Source organism: Leucoraja erinacea, chromosome 7, assembly GCF_028641065.1.
Source record: "Leucoraja erinacea ecotype New England chromosome 7, Leri_hhj_1, whole genome shotgun sequence".
Taxonomy (NCBI): Eukaryota; Metazoa; Chordata; class Chondrichthyes; order Rajiformes; family Rajidae; genus Leucoraja; species Leucoraja erinaceus.
Window position 1 is genome coordinate 70,055,850 of NC_073383.1, and position 17,987 is coordinate 70,073,836.

The window sequence follows — 17,987 nt, forward strand, 5'->3', positions numbered from 1 at the left end:
AGAGTATTTAGGGAGGAACTGCAGATGCTGGTTTACACTGAAGAGAGACACAAAATGCTGGAGTAGCTCAGCGGGACAGGCGACATCTCTGGATGAGGGAATGGGTGACGTTTTGGGTCGAGACCCTGTTTCCGACCCGAAGATTGGACTCCAATCAGAAGAAGGGTCTCGACCCAAAACGTCACTCATTCCTGCTCTACATCATCATCTTCATTGTTCTTTATCTCTCCACAATATCTCTTATTTCCCTTTCCCCCGACTAGTCTGAAGAAGGGTCTTGACCCGAAACGTCACCCATTCCTTGTCTGTAGAGATGCTGCCTGTCCCGCTGAGTTACTCTAGCATTTTGTGTCTATCTTCGGTTTAAACCAGCATCTGCAGTCCCTTCCTACACATTTTGTCTGTTTTGCTGCAAAATCTCCTCAAGGTATGTCTACTCAAGTTCTCCTCCTCTCTCCGATGAGAGTTGAGCAACATCCTCTCCCGCTACTCCCCCTCTGTGATTCCACCTGCTCTCCGACCCGACGCATTCATAGTTCATTATCTCTCTGCATCACCGTCTGTATCACTCGTTTCACTTTCCCCTGACAAGTCTGAAGAAAGGTCTCGACCCTGAAACGTCACCTGCTCCCTGCTCTCCAGGGATGCTGCCTTGCTCGCTGAGTTAGTCCAGCATTCCGTGTCCATGTACAAGAGCATTTAATTGTCATGTGCACCATCTCCGGAACAATGAAATTCTTACTTGTGGGAGTGGAAGCAATTCATCCTCGATCCCGAGAGACCGCTTAACAAAGTTGGCCCCGGAGGGGAGCCCACATTTAGCACTTCCACATGAAGATCATCATTCCTGTGCGAAAATCCCTTATTCACTGTCAAAGTTTCCCGTGCAAACTTCCTGAGTTTCCCCTCTTGCATTCCGGTGAAAAGCACACGGGGCTATCCCATTAAACCAGGTTCGTTTATGAAAATAGACACGAAACGCTGGAGTAACTCAGCGGGTCAGGCAGGGTCTGGAGAAAAGGAATAGACGATGTTTAGGTTCGAGACCCTTGTTCAGACTGAGAGTCGGGGGAAAGAGAAGCAGGGGAAAGGGAAATGGAAACACAAAATACACGGTTTCTGCTGTACAGTGAATTCTGAAAGATCTGTTTGAATTGCACACACAACTTGATATTAGGAAAGATATATCTTCTTTCTCTGGGTCATGGTCCAACGGTTGATAAACAAAAAGAGAGTTCTTCCAGATTTGCAGTGGCATCTGTTTTGCAGTAATCGAGAATGGGAAGAAGGCTCCTTTGTAGATTCCGTAATTGGATCAATACTATATCAGCCGCTGTATCATTTTACAGTTATTCTGAGTAAACAGCTGTAGAATCTAGTGAAATCATTGTGCTGTGTCGGGAGGATCTGCAGATGCGGGTTTAAACCGAAGCTAGACACAAAAAGCTGGCGTAAGGCAGAATGTCTGGAGAGAAGGAATGGGTGACATTTCGTGTCAAGACCCTTCTTCAGACTGGTTAAGGATAAGGGAAACGAGAGATATAGACGGCGATGTAGAGAGATCAAGAACAATGAATGAAAGATATGCAAAAAAGTAACAATGATAAAGGAAACAGGTTTAAGAAAGAACCGCAGATGCTGGAAAAATCGAAGGTAGACAAAAATGCTGGATGAACTCTGCGGGTGAGGCAGCATCTATGGAGAGAAGGAATAGGCGACGTTTCGGCCATTGTTAGTTGTTTGTTGGGTGAAAATGAGAAGCTGCTGTGACTTGGCTGGAGGAGGGAGAGAGAGAGGGGAATGCCGGGGTTACTTGAAGTGTGATAAATCAAATAATCATACCACTGGGCTGTAAGCTGCCCAAGCAAAATATGAGATGCTGTTCCTCCAATTTGCATTTAGCCTCACTGACAATGGTGGAGACCTAGTACAGAAAGGTCAGTGTGGGAATTGGAAGGAGAATTAAAGTATTGAGCAGCTGGGAGAGCAGGTAGGTTCAGGCAGACTGAGTGAAGGTGTTCATCGAAACGATCGCCCGGTCTACGCCCGATGTATCAGAGTCCACATCTTGAACAACGGATACAGTGGATGAGGTTGGAGGAGGTGCAAGTGAACCGCTGCCTAACCCGAAAGGACTGTCGGGGTCCCTGGACAGAGTCGAGGTGGAAGGTATAGGGACAGGTGTTGCATCTTCTTCGGTTGCTGGGGAAGGTACCTGGGTGGGAAGGGATGAGTTATCCAGAGAGTTACGGGGGGGATCGGTCTCTGCGGAAAAGGGAAAGATGGGAAGATGTGACTAGTGTTGGGATCCCGTTGGAGGTGGCAAACATTTTGAAGGATTATCTATTGTATGCAATGGCTCATGGGGTGAAAGGTAAGGACTAGGGGGCTCTTTCCCTCTTGCGACTGAGCTGATGAGAAAGGGACTTCAATTAAAAAAATATTCTGATAGTAAAGCACCACGTACATTTTAGATATTCAGAGATATGCAGTTTTTTTAAGTGACTTTTTTCTTTCATTGTTTTAAAACTAAATTTCGCAATGAAGGATTTAATTCCGAGGTGAATAAACTCAGTTAAATGCCCTCTGGTGGTTCGTTGACGTAACAACATGTAACAACAGCACAAAAACACACTTCCCTTGAACCATATCTCTTTTGATGTCTCGTTTTCTTACCTTACCCTTCCTTATCTCTGTGTCTTCATCTCCCCTGACTCTCAGTGTGAAGAAGGCTCTCGACCCGAAAAGTCACCTATTCCTTCTATCCAGAGATGCTGCCTGTCCTGCTGAGTTACTCCAACATTTTCTGTCTGTCTAGCACTAAAGGAATGTTTTATTTTTAATAGGTGCGGCAAGATGGATTTGGTGGCACGAGACATTTTCTTGTGAGTCGGCGGTAAGAGATTCTACTCATTTTGCCTGTGTGAGGGTGCAGGGGTTTACATGTATCTTTCAGATTAGACATTAGACCAAAGCTCAAAGTGACACTAGTTTGAGAACAAGATGTGTCGTTATCAAGTGTTCTCTTCAATGTTTAACCCTCAGCTCAGCCCACTTTACTAAAATACAGATGATTGCTCATCATTGTAATTCATATTATGATGCTAGTTTGCATACTGATTACAATGTGTGTTACCAGGTACAATAGTGGCATCTAAGAGGCTTTTGGATAGGCACGTGGCTATGCAGGGAATGGAGGGAAATAAATCACGTGCAGGCAGACGAGATTAGTTTATCTTAAGCCTCATGTTTCACCATTGAATCTGGAGGCGTGCATTTTCACATTTCTGTACCACTTGCCTGATGAGAGAGGGGAGAGGAGGGAGTTACCTGCGGCGAGACTGGTCCTTGATTATGCTGGTGGCCTTGCCGAGGCAGCGTGATGTACAAATGGAGTCAATGGAAGGGAGGTTGGTTTGTGTGATGGTCTGGGCTGTGCCCACAGTTATCTGCAATCCCTGGCAGTCTTGGATGGAGCGAATGCAAACATTTGCCCAGACTCGTGCTCGGGGTGCCTTGTGCTGGGGCTTTATCAGAGGATAGACCCAAATGCTGGAGTAACTCAGCAGGGCAGGCAGCATCTCTGGAGAGAAGGAATGGGCGATGTTCGAGACCCTTCTTCAGACTGAATGTCGGGGGGGGGGGGGGGGGGGGGGGGGGGGGGGGGGAGGGAAGAAAACGAGAGATATAATCGGGGATATAGACAGAGTTATAGAACCAAGGAATTAAAAATATGCAAAAACGTAATGATGATAAAGGAAACAGGCCATTGTTAGCTGTTTGCTAGGTGAGAACGAGAAGCTGGTGCGACTTGGGTGGGGGAGGGATGGAGAGAGAGGGAATGTTGGGGACTCTATTGTTAGGGGGTCGGATGGGCGATTCTGTGGACGCAGTCGGGAGACCAGGATGGTGGTCTGCCTCCCTGGTGCCAAGGTCTCGGACGTGTCTCAACGCATCCAAGATATCCTTAAATCAGAGGGAGAGGAGCCTGAGGTCGTGGTACATATAGGTACCAATGACATAGGTAAAAAAAGGGAAGAGGTCCTGAAGGGAGGATTTAGGGAGTTGGGAGGAGAGTTAAGAAAAAGGACTAAAAAGGTAACAATCTCAGGATTACTGCCTGTGCCACGCGACAGTGAGAGTAGGAATGGAGCGAGGTGGAGGATAAATGCGTGGCTGAAAGACTGGTGCAGAGGGCAGGGATTCAAGTTCCTGGATCATTGGGACTTCTTTTGGGGAAGGTGGGACCTGTACAGAAAGGATGGGTTGCACTTGAAGCCGAGGGGGACCAATATCCTGGTGGGGAAATTTGCAAAGGCTGCTGGGGAGACTTTAAACCAGAATGGTTGGGGCGAGGGACTCAAATAGCGAAATCTAGTAGACAGAATGGGAGGCAGGAAGCAGAAAATGGAAGCACTCGGACACAAGAGGAGAAAGAAAAAAAGGGAAATAAACAGAGAATAAGAGGCGGTGGATTTCTTAAATGTGTATATTTTAATGCTAGGAGCATTGTAAGAAAAGTGGATGAGCTTAGAGTCTGGATAGACACCTGGAAGTATGATGTGGTGATCAGTGAAACGTGGTTGCAGGAGGGCTGTGATTGGAAACTAAATATTCCAGGATTTCGTTGCTTCAGGTGTGATAGAATTGGAGGGGCAAGAGGTGGAGATGTTGCATTGCTAGTCAGGGAAGATATTACAGCAGTGCTTTGGCAGGATAGATTGGAGGGCTCATCTAGGGAGGCTATTTGGGTGGAATTGAGAAGTGGGAAAGGTGTAGCAACACTTATAAGGGTGTATTATAGACCGCCAAACGGGGAACGAGAATTGGAAGAGCAAATATGTAAGGAGATAGCAGATATTAGTAGTAAGCACAAGGTAGTGATTGTGGGAGATTTCAACTTTCCACACATAGACTGGGAAACACATTCTGTAAATGGGCTGGATGGGTTGGAGTTTGTAAAATGTGTGCAGGATAGTTTTTTGCAGCAATACATAGAGGTACCTACTAGAGGAGGGGCAGTGCTGGACCTCCTGTTAGGAAATGAGACGGGACAGGTGGCGGAGGTATGCGTTGGGGAGCACTTCGGGTCCAGTGATCACAATACCATTAGTTTCAATATAATTATGGAGAGGGTCAGAACTGGACCTAGGGTGAGATTTTTGATTGGAGAAAGGCTAACTTTGATGAGATGCAAAATGATTTAAAAGGAATGAACTGGGACATTTTGTTTTATGGGAAGGATGTAGAAGAGAAATGGAGGACATTTAAAGGGGAAATTTTAAGAGTACAGAATCTTTATGTTCCTGTTCGGTTGAAAGGAAACAGTAAAAATGGGAAAGAGCCCTGGTTTTCAAGGGAAATTGGACATCTTGTTCGGAAAAAAGAGGAAGATCTACAATAATTATAGGCAGCATGAAGTAAATGAGGTGCTTGAGGAGTATAAGGAATGTAAAAAGAATCTTAAGAAAGAAATTAGAAAAGCTAAAAGAAGATATGAGGTTGCTTTGGCAAGTAAAGTGAAAGTAAATCCAAAGGGTTTCCACAGCTATATTAATAGCAAAAGGATAACGAGGGATAAAATTGGTCCATTGGAGAGACAGAGTGGACAGTTATCTGCAGAGCCAAAAGAGATGGGGGAGATATTGAATATTTTTTTTTCTTCGGTATTCACCAAGGAGAAGGATATTGAATTATGTGAGGTAAGGGAAACTAGTAGAGTAGCTATGGATACTATGAGGTTCAAAGTAAAAGAAGTACTGACACTTTTGAAAAATATAAAAGTGGATAAGTCTCCAGGTCCTGACAGGATATTCCCTAGGACATTGAGGGAAGTTAGTGTAGAAATAGCCGGGGCTATGACAGAAATATTTCAAATGTCATTAGAAACGGGAATAGTCCCCGAGGATTGGCGTACTGCGCATGTTGTTCCATTGTTTAAAAAGGGTTCTAAGAGTAAACCTAGCAATTATAGACCTGTTAGTTTGACTTCAGTGGTGGGCAAATTAATGGAAAAGATATTTAGAGATAATATATATAAGCATCTAGATAAACAGGGTCTGATTAGGAACAGTCAACATGGATTTGTGCCTGGAAGGTCATGTTTGACTAATCTTCTTGAATTTTTTGAAGAGGTTACTAGGGAAATTGATGTGGGTAAGGCAGTGGATGTTGTCTATATGGACTTTAGTAAGGCCTTTGACAAAGTTCCTCATGGAAGGTTGGTTAAGAAGGTTCAACTGTTGGGTATAAATGCATTAATAGCAAGATGGATTCAACAGTGGCTGAATGGGAGAAGCCAGAGGGTAATGGTGGATGGCTGTTTATCGGGTTGGAGGCAAGTGACTAGTGGGGTGCCTCAGGGATCTGTGTTGGGTCCTTTGTTGTTTGTCATGTACATCAATGATCTGGATGAAGGTGTGGTAAATTGGATTAGTAAGTATGCAGATGATACCAAGATAGGGGGTGTTGTGGATAATGAAGAGGATTTCCAAAGTCTACAGAGTGATTTAGGCCATTTGGAAAAATGGGCTGAAAGATGGCAGATGGAGTTTAATGCTGATAAATGTGAGGTGCTACACCTTGGCAGGACAAATCAAAATAGGACGTACATGGTAAATGGTAGGGAAGTGAAAAATACAGTTGAACAGAGGGATCTGGGTATAACCGTGCATAGTTCCTTGAAGGTGGAATCTCATATAGATAGGGTGGTAAAGAAATCTTTTGGTATGCTAGCCTTTATAAATCAGAGCATTGAGTATAGAAGCTGGGGTGTAATGTTAAAATTGTACAAGGCATTGGTGAGACCAAATCTGGAGTATGGTGTACAATTTTGGTCGCCCAATTATAGGAAGGATGTCAGCAAAATAGAGAAAGTACAGAGGAGATTTACTAGAATGTTGCCTGGGTTTCAACAACTAAGTTACAGAGATTGGTTGAATAAGTTAGGTCTTTATTCTCTGGAGTGCAGAAGGTTAAGGGGGGACTTGATAGAGGTCTTTAAAATGATGAGAGGGATAGACAGAGTTGATGTGGACCAGCTTTTCCCTTTGAGAATAGGGAAGATTCAAACAAGAGGACATGACTTCAGAATTAAGGGACAGAAGTTTAGGGGTAATATGAGGGGGATCTTCTTTACTCAGAGAGTGGTAGCGGTGTGGAATGAGCTTCCAGTGGAAGTGGTGGAGGCAGGTTCATTGGTATCATTTAAAAATAAATTGGATAGGCATATGGATGAGAAGGGAATGGAGGGTTATGGTATGAGTGCAGGCAAGTGGGGCTAAGGGGAAAAAAAAAATTGTTCGGCATGGACTTGTAGGGCCGAGATGGCCTGTTTCCGTGCTGTAATTGTTATATGGTTGTTATATGGTTACGAAGTTAGAGAAATCAAAAATAACACCACTGGGCTGTATGCTCCGTAAGCGAAATTTGTGAGGGAAATATGAGGAAATCAGAGGAACGGGCATTAGGTACTCATTTCTGCCTGATTACTATGCATGGCATAAGATGATTGATAAGAAAGTGTAAAAATAATGAATAATAGTTACCTTTGCTTCTTCAGAAACAGGCACCCAAGAATCGGAAGGGACACAGTGCGGTGGTGTTTGAGGCTCAGATGTTCGTGTACGGAGGTTACGTTGATATAATGGGACCCTCTCAAGAATTCTGGAGTTTTGGCTTTGGTGAGCAGAAGTTGTAGAAGCCTCAATGCTCAGAGCAGAGAATGATAGATGTTTGAACCACAAGGGAATCAAGGGTTTTAGGGAGGGTGCAGGCAAAGGTACATTGAGGTTATTAAATGATGGAACAGATTCAACGGGTAACTAGCTCCCTGCTGCTCCTGTCCCTTAGGTTCTTATGAAACGTGGAATTGTTCTCCCATGGAAGGAGGACACCTTCGAAGATCAGAAGCGGGAAACTAAATTAATTGTCATGTGTGAAGGTGATGAGACGGGTTTTAAGATGCAGACCTGGGAGGGATGAGTGGTGAAGAGAGAGCAAAGGGGAAGGTTTGTGACGAGAGGGCCTTTGTTAGATGTATCCAAATCTAATAACATTGGCTAGAGAAAGCACCTCCGTGGAAAAGCACCATTTCTGATGAAAAAGCATTGAAGCAGAATAATGTAGATGCTTGGAATTTGACATTGGAGAAACCATTCTGCCAGCAACTGTGGAGAAAGCAACACCTTTATTTGATATGTGGTTCTGGTTGCCCCATTACAGGGTGGATGTGGAGGCTTTGGGGAGAGTTTAATACAAATGCAGAATGCTGCCTGGATTAGATGGGAGAGGTTACACAAACTTGGATTGTTTCCTCTGGAGCATCAGAGGTTGAGAAAATTCCTCATAGAAGTTTTTAAACTCATAGATAGATAGTATCTGAGTATATAGATTTGAGTATAGGTGCAGGGAGGTTCTACTGCAGTTGTACAGGGTATTGGTGAGACCACACCTGGAGTATTGTGTACAGTTTTGGTCTCCAAATCTGAGGAAAGACATTCTTGCCATAGAGAGAGTACAGAGAAGGTTCACCAGAATGATTCCTGGGATGGCAGGACTTTCATATGAAGAGAGACTGGATAGACTCGGTTTGTACTCGCTAGAATTTAGAAGATTGAGGGGGGATCTTATAGAAACTTACAAAATTCTTAAGGGTTTCGACAGGCTGGATGCAGGAAGATTGTTCCCGATGTTGGAGGTCCAGGACAAGGGGTCAAAGTTTAAGGATAAAGGAGAAATCCTTTAGGACCGAGATGAGAAAAACATTTTTCATACAGAGCGTGGTGAATCTTTGGAACTCTCTGCCACAGAAGGTAGTTGAGGCCAGTTCATTGGCTATATTTAAGAGGGAGTTAGATGTGGCCCTTGTGGCTAAAGGGATCAAGGGGTATGGAGAGAAGGCAGGTACAGGATACTGAGTTGGATGATCAGCCATGATCATATTGAATGGCGGTGCAGGCTCGAAGGGCCGAATGGCCTACTCCTGAACCTATTTTCTATGTTTCTATGTATAGACAGTCGAGACCGGTTTCCCCAGGGTGGAAATGTGAACGAGTAGAGGGCATAGATTTAAGTGGTGAGAGGGGAAAAGTTTAAGGAGATGATGCAAGTATTTTACCTTGGAGGGTGGTAGATGCCTAGATCGCACTGCGGGGGGGTAGTGGTGGAAGCAGATACAATAGAGTGACCTTTGGGTAGGAACATGGATATGCAGAGAACGGAGTGATATGAATCGTGTGCAGATTCGATTAGAGTAGGTTAGTTTAATTTGGCATCATGTTCGGGACAGACATTGCGGGCCGAAGGGCCTGTTCCTGCCCTGTTATGTCCGATGACTTTTCATCAGAATTTAAGAACATTTGTCTCGTACAATTGTTATGATTCATCAAGTCTTTGGAGCAATCTGGGCAGTCCCTTTCCTCTGTCCCTTCGCCAATTTCCTCTCGGTTATCTATGCGATCTCCTTTTGGGAAAGGGTCTGAAGAAGGGTCCCCGACCTGGAACGCCATCTATCCATCTTCACCGGGGCTGCTGCCCGGCCCGCTGAGTGACACCAGCATTTTGTATCCTCCCCCTCATTGATTTCTCAAGGAAATACGTGAATTTGGGAGGCCTATTTATTTTTACAGCCGGTGAACAAAAGCAAAAAGCCACCGTTAGTGACTTTGGCGTTTGGATGGTGCTGAGAAAATAATTAATTGTATGATATAGCCTTTGGCATTGGCAGTATTTGTGCAGCAGAGAACCAGTGCTGAGCCTTGTGTTGCACAAACATGGCCTAATTGCAGCAGCTGTGGGGATAGTTTCAGCGGGTCCAGTGATCACAATACCATTAGTTTCAATATAATTATGGAGAGGGTCAGAACTGGACCTAGGGTTGAGATTTTTGATTGGAGAAAGGCTAACTTTGATGAGATGCGAAATGATTTAAAAGGAGTGAACTGGGACATTTTGTTTTATGGGAAGGATGTAGAAGAGAAATGGAGGATATTTAAAGGGGAAATTTTAAGAGTACAGAATCTTTATGTTCCAGTTCGGTTGAAAGGAAACAGTTAAAATTGGAAAGAGCCCTGGTTTTCAAGGGAAATTGGACATCTTGTTCGGAGAAAGAGGGAGATCTACAATAATTATAGGCAGCATGAAGTAAATGCAGTGCTTGGGGAGTATAAGGAATGTAAAAAGAATCTTAAGAAAGAAATTTAAAAAAAGCTAAAAGAAGATATGAGGTTGCTTTGGTAAGTAAGGTGAAAGTGAATTCAAAGGGTTTCTACAGCTATATTAATAGCAAAAGGATAACGAGGGATAAAATTGGTCCATTGGAGAGACAGAGTGGACAGCTATCTGCAGAGCCAAAAGAGATGGGGGAGATATTGAACAATTTATTTTCTTCGGTATTCATCAAGGAGAAGGATATTGAATTATGTGAGGTAAGGGAAACTAGTAGAGTAGCTATAGGATACTATGAGTTTCAAAGTAAAAGAAGTACTGACACTTTTGAAAAATATAAAAGTGGATAAGTCTCCAGGTCCTGACAGGATATTCTCTAGGACATTGAGGGAAGTTAGTGTAGAAATAGCCGGGGCTATGACAGAAATATTTCAAATGTCATTAGAAACGGGAATAGTCCTTGAGGATTGGCGTACTGCACATGTTGTTCCATTGTTTAAAAAGGGTTCTAATAGTAAACCTAGCAATTATAGACCTGTTAGTTTGACTTCAGTGGTGGGAAAATTAATGGAAAAGATACTTAGAGATAATATATATAAGCATCTGGATAAACAGGGTCTGATTAGGAACAGTCAACATGGATTTGTGCCTGGAAGGTCATGTTTGAATAATCTTCTTGAATTTTTTGAAGAGGTTACTAGGGAAATTGACGAGGGTAAAGCAGTGGATGTTGTCTATATGGACTTTAGTAAAGCCTTTGACAAGGTTCCTCATGGAAGGTTGGTTAAGAAGGTTCAACTGTTGGGTATAAATGCAGGAGTAGCAAGATGGATTCAACAGTGGCTGAATGGGAGAAGCCAGAGGGTAATGGTGGATGGCTGTTTGTTGGGTTGGAGGCAGGTGACTAGTGGGGTGCCTCAGGGATCTGTGTTGGGTCCTTTGTTGTTTGTCATGTACATCAATGATCTGGATGAAGATGTGGTAAATTGGATTATTAAGTATGCAGATGATACCAAGATATGGGGTGTTGTGGATAATGAAGAGCATTTCCAAAGTCTACAGAGTGATTTAGGCCATTTGGAAGAATGGGCTGAAAGATGGCAGATGGAGTTTAATGCTGATAAATGAGAGGTGCTACACCTTGGCAGGACAAATCAAAATAGGACGTACATGGTAAATGGTAGGGAATTGAAGAATGCAGTTGAACAGAGGGATCTGGGAATAACCATGCATAGTTCCTTGAAGGTGGAATCTCATATAGATAGGGTGGTAAAGAAAGTTTTTGGTATGCTAGCCTTTATAAATCAGAGCATTGAGTATAGAAGCTGGGATGTAATGTTAAAATTGTACAAGGCATTGGTGAGACCAAATCTGGAGTATGGTGTTCAATTTTGGTCGCCCAATTATAGGAAGGATGTCAACAAAATAGAGAGAGTACAGAGGAGATTTACTAGAATTTACTAGAATGTTAGGTCTTTATTCTCTCAGAGGTTTTCATAGGTCTTTAAAATGATGAGAGGGATAGACAGAGTTGATGTGGACAAGCTTTTCCCTTTGAGAATAGGGAAGATTCAAACAAGGGGACATGACTTCAGAATTAAGGGACAGAAGTTTAGGGGTAATATGAGGGGGAACTTCTTTACTCAGAGAGTGGTGGCGGTGTGGAATGAGCCTCCAGTGGAAGTGGTGGCGGCAGGTTCGTTGGTATCATTTAAAAATAAATTGGATAGGCATATGGATGAGAAGGGAATGGAGGGTTATGGTATGAGTGCAGGCAAGTGGGACTAAGGGAAAATAATTGTTTGGCACGGACTTGTAGGGCCGAGATGGCCTGTTTCCGTGCTGTAATTGTTATATGTTATATGGTTATATAGCTCGTTGTCTTATTTTAGGACATCACGTGTTCATTTTCACCACATGCTTTCTCTTAATTAATGGTTTGAGCGTGTGGACTTGTTTGTGCCTTGTCCGGGAGCAGATTGGGGGGGGGGCAGCTGACCCCTCAGGAGGTCACCCCTTGGCCAAGGCCTCTGTTGGGTTGGCATGATAAGGGCAGAGGTATTCAACATTGTTGAAATGGTCAATGTGAAATGAAATGAAGCTCAGGCAGGAAGATGCAGGAGAGCATTGAAAGAGGGATTTTGGCACCAAAGTCGGGAAGTTCTTCATGTCAGGTCAGCATGTCGCGTTAGGTGAGTACCGCGGAATTGGTTAAGACCCAACCATTGGAAGTGACAGTGGCACAGCTAGTAACAGCCCAGTGTAGAAACTAGGAAGAAGAAGGGTTTCAGCCCAAAACGTTGCCTATTTCCTTCGCTCCATAGATGCTGCTGCACCCGCCGAGTTTCTCCAACATTTTTGTGTACCTTCGATTTTCCAGCATCTGCAGTTCCTTCTTAAACATAGAAACTAGGAACTGCTGATACATGTTTCACAAAAGAAGACAGGGGCAGCGCGGTGGCACAGCGGTAGTGTTGCTGCCTTACAGCGCCAGGGACCCGGGTTTGATCCCGACCATGGGTGCTGTCTGTATGGAGTTGATACGTTCTCCCCGTGACCTGCGTGGGTTTTCTCCGGATGGTCCGGTTTCCTCCAACGACGTTTAGGTTTCCAGGTTAATTGGCTTCGGTAAAAAATTCTGAGTTGGTCCCGCTGTGTAAAATTATGCTAGTGCACAGGGATTGCGTGCCCAAGTGCCTGCTTCTGCGCTATATGTCGAAAATCTAGAGTAAAATAAACTAAAAACCTAAAATGAGCAGTCGTTTTGCGAGCAAAGTGGACACGGAGCAGGGGGACGATAACACCCACCAAGTCGGCAGAAGCGTGAGAGAGTCTGCATTGTTATAAGGTCATCAGGAAACATGTTCCCGATGTTGGGGAAGTCCAGAACCTGGGGCCACAGTTTAGGAATAAGGGGCAAACCATTTATAACGGAGATGAGGAAAAACCGTTTCACACAGAGGGTTGTGAATCTGTGGAATTCTCGGCCTCGGAAGGCAGTGGAGGCCAATTCTCTGGATGCTTTCAAGAGAGAGTTAGATAGAGATGGCGGAGTCAGGGGTTATGGGGTGAAGGCAGGAACGGGGTACTGATTGTGGATGATCAGCCATGATCACAGTGAACGGCAGTGCTGGCTCGAAGGACTGAATGTTCTACTCCTGCACCTATTGTCTAAGAGGAATAGGAGTAGAATTAGGCCAATTGGCCCATCAGGTCTACTCCACCATTCAAACATGTCTGATCTATCTCTCCCTCCTAACCCCATTCTCCTGCCTTCTCCCCATAACCTCTGACACCCGTACTAACCGAGAATTGTTGTTTCCAGGTTGTTAAATGGTTCTTGTTTTTCTCCGCACCAGATGCCAAGGACTGGTGCCCAGTATTGTGCTCGGCTGGTGACGTGGGGCCAGGACCACGATACAGTCACTCTGCAGTTGTCTACAGCAGCGGGATGTACCTGTTCGGCGGTCTGGTTGGACTTGTGGAGCAGAATGACTTTTGGAAGTGGGATTTCATCGGCAGCACCTGGTCCAAGATCAAAACACGGTCAGTAAAGACAGGGCGGGCACGGTGGCACAGCGGCAGAGTTGCTGCCTTCCATGCCCTTGCAGCTGCCAGAGTCCCGGGTTCGATCCCAACTACAGGTGCTTTGTCTGTCCGGAGTTTTACGTTCTCCCCATGGCTCACGTGGGTTTTCTCCGAGATCTTCGGTTTCTTCCCACACTCCAAAGACGTACAGGTTTGTAGGTTAATTGGCTTGGTGTAAATGTAAAAAATTATCCCCGGTGTGGGATAGCGCTAAAAGCATCTGGGCTTGTACACTCTGGAGTTTAGAAGGATGAGAGGGGATCTTATTGAAACATATAAGATTGTTAAGGGTTTGGACACGCTAGAGGCAGGAAACATGTTCCCGATGTTGGGGGAATCCAGAACCAGGGGGCCCAGTTTAAGAATAAGGGGTAAGCCATTTAGAACGGAGACGAGGAAACACTTTTTCTCACAGAGAGTTGTGAGTGTGTGGAATTCTCTGCCTCAGGAGGCAGGTTCTCTGGATGCTTTCAAGAGAGAGCTGGATAGGGCTCTTAAAGATAGCGGAGTCAGGGGATATGGGGAAAAGGCAGGAACGGGGTACTGATTGGGGATGATCAGCCTCGATCACATTGAATGCATCAAAGGGCCGAATGGCCTACTCCTTGCACCTATTGTCTATTGTCTAACATGTGGGGATCGTTGGTCGGTACAGAAACTATACATCGACAGAAGCCTATTATCCCAGATCAAATGGTGCTTTCATTGGCACAAGTACAAACGCATAGTGAAATTGTTTTCTTGCATGCAGTCCCATACCTAAGCCATATCCCCGATTAGCAAGTGTACAGAAATAGTCTTCTGACCACTGCTAAATTTGTGAAATATACCACTGAGTTAATTCATACTAAAACATATTCAACACTGACGTAAAATCTTGTTGGCAAATGCAATACCTTTTACAGTTGTTTAACACCATTTGTTTTTTTTTAATGGGAAACGCATGTAGTTACTAAAAATATATTTGCGTACTCTTGATTCAATGGCCTTTACTACTCGGTTATGTGAAAGGCCTTTTGGTTCTTTTAGAAATCAGTTCTGCTTGACTTTCCTTTCTGAACTTTCACTTCCATGCTTTTAAAAGCTGTGCGATGTTGGCTATACTTCATTCTCACTCATTCCTCTTGGTCTTGGTTTCTGTCACATTTCAGAGCAATAAGCACAAATCTCTAGGTTGAAAGCCACGTGTAGTACTGAGGAGGCACTGCTGTTTTGCAGCCTTTAGTAGAAAAATGATAGGTGCAGGAAGGAACTGCAGATGGTGGTTTACACCGAAGATAGACACAAAATGCTGGAGTAACTCAGCGGGGCAGGCAGCATCTCGGGAGAGAAGGAATGGGTGAGGTTTCCGGGTCAAGACTGAAGATGTCGAGACTCTACTCGGAGATTAAAGCATTTTATTTCTTAGTTACAAACAAATAAAAAGCTGCAATTGTCTTCCTTATATACTTAATCTTTAATCAGTCAGGAGAAGGGTCTCGACCCGAAACGTCACCCATTCGTTCTATCCAGAGATGCTGCCTGTCCTGCTGAGTTACTCCAGCATTTTGTGTCTATCTTCGTTGAAAAATGATATGCTTGCATTGCAAAGGGATTTGACTATAAGAGTAGGGGGCATCTAGGGGAGGGGGATGGGGAGACATAGCTTAAGTATTATGAAGTTTGTTTCATCTTATCTAAAGAAGGAGCTCCTTGGAATGGGTTTAACAGAGGTTCTCTGGAATGGTTCCTGAGCTGATAGACAGTTTGAGAGGGCAGAGAGTGAGCTGAATATTCTCTGGAGTTTGAAAAGAACGCAAGGTGACATTAAACACACACGTGGGGCTTGATAAGTCAAATTTGAAAAGGCTCTTTCCCAAGACAGGAGAGAGCAGAGGTCAGGAGCATTGGTGTCAGAACAGAGCAAAGAGATGTATTTACTCAGGAGTTGCAAATCGTTGGAACTCCACCACCCAATGGACAGTGGATGAAAATAATGTCACTGAGAATATTCAAAGCTGAGATTGATAGACCTTTGGATGCTGAGGAATCATGTTCATAAGTCATAGGAGCAGAATTGGGCCATTCGGCCCTTCGAGTCACCTCCACCATTCAATCATGGCTGATCTATTTTTCCCTTTAACCTAATTCTCCTGCCTTCTCCCCGTAACCTTTGACGTTCTTACTAACCAAGAAACTATCGATCTCCGCTTTAAAAATACCTAATGACTTGGCCTCCACAACCAGCCGTGGCAATGAATTCCAGATTTACCATCCTCTGGCTAAAGATCTTTATTCTAAAGGTACGCGCTTTTATTCTGATGCTGTGCCCTCGAGTCCTAGACTCTGCCAATACTGGAACCATCTTCTCCACATCCACTCTATCCGGGACTTTCATAAAGGGATCAAGGATATGGGGATAAGAAAGCATAGTTGATTGGCAGGAAAAGATTACTCATCATTTAACAGAGGCATACTGCACGGAAACAGGCCCTTTGGCCCAACTTGCCCACACCAACAAACATGCTCCATCTACACTAGTCCCACCTGCCTGCATTTGGCCCATATCCCTCTAAAACTGTCCTATCCATGTACCTGACCAAATGTTTCTTAAACGTATGACTGACAAAACAGGCCCGTTTACCCCTCGCCATTAGTTTAGTTTTTAGAGATAAGCGCGGCAACAGGCCCTTTGGCCCATCAGGTCCACACCGACCAGCGTTCCCCACACATCAACACTATCCTACACACACACATACACACACACACACGGGACAAATTGCAAATTTACCATGCCAATTAACGTACAAACCTGTACGTCTTTGGAACGTGGGCGGAAACCGGGGGACCCGGGGAAAATCCACGCAGGTCACGGGGAGAACGTACAGACAAGCACCCGTAGTCAGGATCGAACTTGGAACACTGGCGCTACGTGGAAGCAACTCTACCGCTGCGCCACCGTGCCGCCACATGCTTTCCCAGGTGCTTGAACTTCTGGTTGTGCGGCCAGCTTTGCTGCGAATAAACTCATGAGTTCTTTCCTTCTCACAGTTCTGGGCCTCGCCAGTTAGTCGGGCACTCTGCCGTTGTATACCAGGACAGCATGCTGATCTTCGGAGGAGGGAGGAACCACAGCAGCTCCAGCAACAGCCTGTGGAAATTCCAATTGACGACGCAGGCGTGGGAGAGGCTGAGCCCAGGCACGGAGACGGCCCCTCCCGCCAAGATCTACCACTGCACGGTGGGGGTCGGTGCCAGCTTCCAGGAGGCACGTCCCGACAGCGCCCCTTCCACACCAACCACGCCCAGCTGCATCTGCGTTGAGAACAACACCCACCCGTGCGACCAGTGCAGCGGGCAGCAGCTGGTGGGGCTGAAGGGCGCCTGCTGCTTGAATTTCTCCACGCCGAACGTGGCGGAGCGCTGCAGCTCGTCGCCGGGCCGGTCGCGAAACCGAAGCGCAAACTCCGACAACATCGAGATGATGACCTTCAGCGTACAGTCCTCGGAGAGGGGCGAGAGGCTTCAGGGGTCGACCTGGCCCATGTCCGCAACGCCCGTGGTACTGTGGCCGCGCCAACACGCGTATCGCCTCCCGAAGCCGCCTCCTTCACAACACAGCGCCAAGGAACACGGCGAGAACGGGGTTATAAAAGATGCCCAGCCAGAGACCACACACTATGGAGACCCACCACCTTTACAAACTGACAACCTTCCAGAAGTTCTTCTGGTAGTTGGTGGTAAACCAAATTCTGAACAGAGGTATATTTCACTGTGGCAAATGAAACTCTGTGAAACATTTCTAAAGTGTTAAGTCTACGCGCGTGCTCCGTGCGTTAACAGACAGTTTTGGACAAGCTTAGACAAGAGTGATCGAACATATTTATTTTGTATTTTGTGCCAATAATGCTAAATTTAAAACAAACATTTTCTAAAGAGCTTTTATTTTTATGGATGTGTACACGCCTTAAGCTAATACATGCTGATAAACTGGTTAGACATTTATGCAGTATTTTTCTCTTCAAAACATTTCAAGGCTACCTCGTGATGTGATTTGTTCTGTCAGTTTACAAATCTTTCATTTGTAAGATCATTGCCAGCTGGAATAGATATGCCATAGAGAGACACACAATGCTGGAGTAGCTCAGCAGGACAGGCAGCATCTCTGGGGAGAAGGAATGGGTGATATTTCGGGTCGAGACCCTTCTTCGGATATATGCCATATCTGAGAATCATAGCTTTTGTAGCAGGCT

At 44.9% G+C, this 17,987-nt stretch overlaps 1 protein-coding gene across 2 annotated transcripts in view; it reads left to right on the top strand.

Moving 5' to 3' along the window:
* si:dkey-3d4.3 (ras guanine nucleotide exchange factor F) overlaps window positions 1-17,739 on the top strand; it is a 57,795-nt gene extending 40,056 nt beyond the window's left edge. For both annotated transcript variants that reach the window (XM_055638745.1, XM_055638746.1), the window contains exons 5-8: window positions 2,847-2,896; window positions 7,562-7,682; window positions 13,527-13,713; window positions 16,786-17,739. In XM_055638745.1, coding sequence (XP_055494720.1) covers window positions 2,847-2,896; window positions 7,562-7,682; window positions 13,527-13,713; window positions 16,786-17,548 — 1,121 coding nt within the window. In that variant the 3' untranslated portion in view covers window positions 17,549-17,739. The remainder of the gene's footprint in view (window positions 1-2,846; window positions 2,897-7,561; window positions 7,683-13,526; window positions 13,714-16,785) is intronic.
* The last annotated feature ends 248 nt before the right edge of the window (window positions 17,740-17,987 follow it).